This window comes from Dipodomys ordii, unplaced genomic scaffold (assembly GCF_000151885.1).
Source record: "Dipodomys ordii isolate 6190 unplaced genomic scaffold, Dord_2.0 Scaffold7, whole genome shotgun sequence".
Taxonomy (NCBI): Eukaryota; Metazoa; Chordata; class Mammalia; order Rodentia; family Heteromyidae; genus Dipodomys; species Dipodomys ordii.
The window spans coordinates 22,967,478-22,972,339 of record NW_012267223.1 but is presented as its reverse complement, the minus strand read 5'-3'; the positions used below and the strand labels follow the sequence as shown (position 1 = coordinate 22,972,339).

The window sequence follows — 4,862 nt, the reverse complement described above, 5'->3', positions numbered from 1 at the left end:
GGTCCCCATCTCACCTGGTCCCCACTTTGTAGAGAGGATGGACTTCTCTTAGTGGGGTCTCAAGGAAAGGGGACCCATGGGAGACTGGAGACCCTGATCCTGGGAGTCCATCAACACCAGGTTTTGAATCCAGCCTGGTTCAGTCCCTCAAGTTGTGATAGGATAAGGTCAGTGGATTGTTGCTGTGTTTTTAGAGCAGCTCTGCCCAATAGAACTTTCTGGGATGATGCAAATGTTCTCTACCTGTGCAGTCCAGCAATTAACCAGCCACATGTGGCTACTGAGTATACCTGCATGACAGCTAGTGTCAGCTGAATTTTTAAATTGCATTAATGCATGTGTATCTGTGTGTGTATGTTTGTGTTCGTGTTCGTGGGTGTGTGTACGAGTGAGTGCGCACATGTGCATGCATGTGTTCGTACACCTGTATTGGGGCTTGAACTCAGGGGCCTCACTCTCTTGCTTAGCTTATCTGCTCAAGGCTGGCATTCTACCACTTGAGTCACAGCTCTGCTTCTGGTTGTTTTTGCTGGTTCTTTGGGAATAAGAGTCTCACTGACTTTCCTACCTAGTCAGGCTTCAAACCACAATTCTCAGGAAAAGGAAACAAGAGGTATTTTTTTTTCTTTGTTGTTTTTGTCTTGTTTGTTCATTTATCTGCCTGTGGGAAGGTAAGGAAGGGCACACAGATGGAGGGACAAAGGGTAAACAAATACAGAAGTGGTGTTCACTAGACACTGAGTTGAAAATTGACTATACAACAGTGGTTGGGGACAGGAGGGAAAAACAGAGACAGTGAGGGAAGGGGTAACATTGTCCAAAATGAAACATGCTCTTTACCTCATTTATGTAATTATAACACCTCTGGCATCAGCTTTATACTAACAATTTTAAAAAATGAAACAAACCCATAATCCTTAGATCTCAGCCTCCAGAAGTAGCTAAGATTACAGGCATGAGCCACCAGTGTTTAGCCAGTGCCCAAGAACTTCTTCCTAGGGGAGAGCTTGCTCTGCTTTTTCACTCTGCAGATTTTGTGGTGCACCTGCTGGATGTCAGGCACTATAGCTGTCTTTGGGATGCAGATATGAAGAAGCTCTGGAGTTTAGACAAGAAGCAGTTACCATTCCTGTTCTTGGGGAACTTGCATGAGAGAAGATGGGCAGAGGGAAGGACAGGCTCTGAAGCAAGAGAACTAGCAGAAATAAGAGGAGATTTGGAGATTTGAATGAAGGACCCAAACAGGCAGTAAGGGGAAAGAATGGGGCTTCTTGTGCCAATACACAGAGAATCCCTGTACACACACTGTAGAAAAATCCTTGAGATCAGAGGACTAGTGCCAGCCCAGCGGGGCAAAAGGGTCAGGGTAGCAGAGGAGAGGCCTGAGCTATGGTCAGAAGCAAGTGGAAACTAGTTGGGGAAAAGGCCAGGTATGGAAGATGAAAATAGGAATAAATAGTTTAGCTGGGCACTGGTGGCTTAAACCTGTAATCCTAGCTATTCAAGAGGCTGAGATTTGAGGATTTCAGTTCAAAGCCAGCCTAGGCAGGAATGTCCATGAGAGTTTTATCTCTAATAAACTACTGAAGAAAAAGAAAGAAAGAAAAAAAGCTGTGGCTCAAGTAATAGAGCACTAGTGTTGAGCAAAAGAAGCTCAGGGATAGTGCCTAGGCCCTGAGTTCAAGCCCCTGGAGCAACACACACATATACACACACCAAGTTACAGCCTGGTCTATGTAGGAGGGAATGGTCCCTTTGAAGCTGGCTAGCCAGATGGAAGTACTGAGATGTTCTAGAAGTATCCAGAAGCTAAGGAGGTCTTGATGGTTCTTGAAGAGGTAGAGGAGCCACTGAAGAGATGGCTGAGAGAGGATGACCTAGGTGAATCTGAGTGTGAATTTTCTCTGACTGCTGGGTGAGGAGCTATGGTGGGGGAAATGATCGCTCAGAGGCTGCTTCAGAGACCTGCACAAGACAGTGAGGGTGTGAACTCTACCCAAGCTAGGGAGCTAGGGTAGAGTCTGTGCAGTCCAGGATCTCAGGCCTTTGTGATCTGAAAGATGTTAGTTCCAATTTTTTTAACTGTATTTTTTTGTCTTTTCTTCTTTGGTACTGGGGAATCGAACCCAGGACATTGCACTTGCTAGGCAAGCGCTATGCCACTGAGCTACATCCCAGCCCTGTTAGTTCCAATTCTGCATCAGCTTCTTACTGCTTTATAAAGCCACTGCCAAGCTACTCAGTCAGGGAAACTAAGAGAGAATAATCTTCATCTTTTTAGGGAAGTGCTGTAAAGTACTTAATCCAGAGCCTAGGTCATTCATAGTCACTGGGTAAGTAGTAGTTACGGCTCCTGCCATTAGGTTTGAGATTAAGAGGGAGACCGTATGTTTGGCTGATGGCTGGACATGGCCTTTATGAGTTTGGCTGATGGCTGGACATGGCCTTTATATCCTGAGCTTCTCATCTTAAGTCATGCCTGGTGGGGAGGTAGAGGCAAAATGAGCGTCGTTGTCCTCAGTCTGGAACCAGTCTTTGGAGCAGCCCTTAGAGCTGGGTTAGTCACCAGTATGTGTGAGTGTGAGGAGTGTACACCTGTGTAAGTGCAGTTTGTGAGTGCCAGAAAAACCTCTGGGGCTCTTCTATCTCCTGACTGGGACAGTTCAGCCTTCTGCTGACTTCCTTCCCATGTCATCAGTGGCTGTGGCCTATGAAGACCCTTTACCCTTTAGGCCAGGAGTTGGGAGGTCAGCACTGTAATCCCAGCTCAGACACCAATTACTTAGAGCCCTAATCTTTACCCTCTGCCTCTCAACTCTAGTTCCCTTAAAAATTTCTCATGGGAGCAGGATGCCAGTGGCTCAGGCCTATAATCCTAGCTACTCAGGAGGCTGAAATCTGAGGATCACGGTTCAAAGCCAGCCAGCAGGAAAAGTCTGTGGGATACTTATCTCCAATAAACCACTCAGATTGATTGATTCCATACTACTACATAAACAGAAAAAAACAGAAGTAGCACTGTAGCTCAAGTGGTCGAGTGTTAGCTTTGAGTAAGAGAAACTCAGGGACAGTGCCCAGGCCCTGAGTTCAAGCCCCAGGACTGGCAAAAAACAAAAACTTCTCATAAGCCAGAGGCCAGTGGCTCTTGCCTTTAATCCTAAGCTACTCAGGAAGCTGAGATCTGAAGATCAAGGTTTGAAACCAGTCAGGCAGGCAAACCTGTGAGACTATCTCCTATTAACCACTAAAAAGTCAGAAGTGGAGGTGTGGCTGAAGTGGTAGAATACCAGTCTTGAGTGAAAAAGCTAAAGGATGGTGCCCAGGCTCTGAGTTCAAGTCCAAGTACTGGTACCATGTTCCCCCCAATACCTAGTGCACTGATGGTGGCAGTCTTTCTAGCTCTGAGTTGAGAAATGCTGCAGCTGGCCAAACTAATCAATCTCTAGTCCTGGATGGAAGGAGCTCCTTGAAGGGGGCTGGGAACCCCACAACTCTCCATCTTTGGCCCTTTTCGTGATTTTGCATACTCCCAGAAGCCCTTGGTCCACTGAGTTTAGCACATTCTTCAGCTAGGGAACAGTCTAGACAGCATGAACCCCTTCCACCACCCCCACGATGGACCTTCTAACGCCTCTCCCTGTCTCTTTCATCTCCAGTCTTCTACCGACAGAGCAGGAATAAACTTCCCAGGCTAAGTTAGATGGATGGTTTCCCATAGCCTGGGGGGCTGCCCCCCCTCCTTCCCCACCAGCTCCTCCCTGTAAAGGGAGGTTCCTGTGTATGTGGGAGAGATAGGGGAGCACAAGCATTTGGGTAGGTGTTGGGGGGGTCCCCTGCTCCAAGACCAGGCATGGTGCCCCCAGGAAAGAAGCCAGCTGGAGAGGCCTCCAACTCCAACAAGAAATGCAAACGTTACTTCAATGAGCACTGGAAGAAAGAGTTCCCTTGGCTGGACTTTGACTATGAGCAGAAGCTGATGTTCTGTCTGGAGTGCCGCCAGGCCCTGGTACGGAACAAGCATGGCAAAGCAGAGAATGCCTTCACCGTGGGCACTGACAACTTCCAGCGCCATGCCTTGCTGCGCCACGTCACCTCGGGAGCCCACCGCCAGGCCCTGGCTGTCAACCAGGGTCAGCCCACTTTTGAGGTCCCAGCTGAGGATGGAGGGGCCTACTCCAGTTTGGCCACCGCCCCCACCTCCAGGAACGTCAAGGCGGAAGTCGATCCAGCCAAAGTGGCTGTGCTGACAACTGTGTACTGCATGGCCAAAGAGGATGTGCCCAACAACCGCTGCTTGTCCCTGCTGGAGCTGCAGAGATTCAACCTGTGCCAGGCACTGCTGGGCACAGAGCATGGCGATTACTACAGCCCCAAGAGGGTGAGGGACATGCAGGTGGGTGGCAGCCAGAGTTGGGGAGGGGTTGGAGGAGGGAAGCGTTGAACCCACCTGGGAATAGCTCAAGCATGCCAGGCCCTTGACCATCAGCCAGAACACTTCATTTATGCCTCCACCTTTCAAAACCATCACTGAGGGCCTACTGTGTGTTGGATGCTGGGCAAACTATAGGGGGATGAAACAGTGCCATTGGACACACACTGTGGCTCTTATTATTTCTTAGGTCATAGGCCACACACTGGTAACCTCTAAGCTTGGTTGGCCCCCAGTTGGGTTTTACTTGTGTTCACTATATTTTGTAAAAAGTCAAATGAATCTGTAACTTCAAAAAAAATTCAGGAGGGGCTGGGAAAGTGGCTCAATGGTAGAGCGCTTGCCTCGCATGCATGAGGCCCTGGGTTCAATTCCTCAGCACCACATAAGCAGAAAAAAGCCGGAAGTGGCGCTGTGGCTCAAGTGGTAGAGC

The 4,862-nt window shown here is 48.7% G+C and overlaps 1 protein-coding gene across 1 annotated transcript in view; it reads left to right on the top strand.

Moving 5' to 3' along the window:
• The first annotated feature begins 3,850 nt into the window (after positions 1-3,850).
• Positions 3,851-4,862, top strand: part of Znf385c (zinc finger protein 385C) — a 14,132-nt gene continuing 13,120 nt past the window's right edge. The window contains exon 1 of the mRNA XM_013037411.1: positions 3,851-4,393. Coding sequence (XP_012892865.1) covers positions 3,851-4,393 — 543 coding nt within the window. The remainder of the gene's footprint in view (positions 4,394-4,862) is intronic.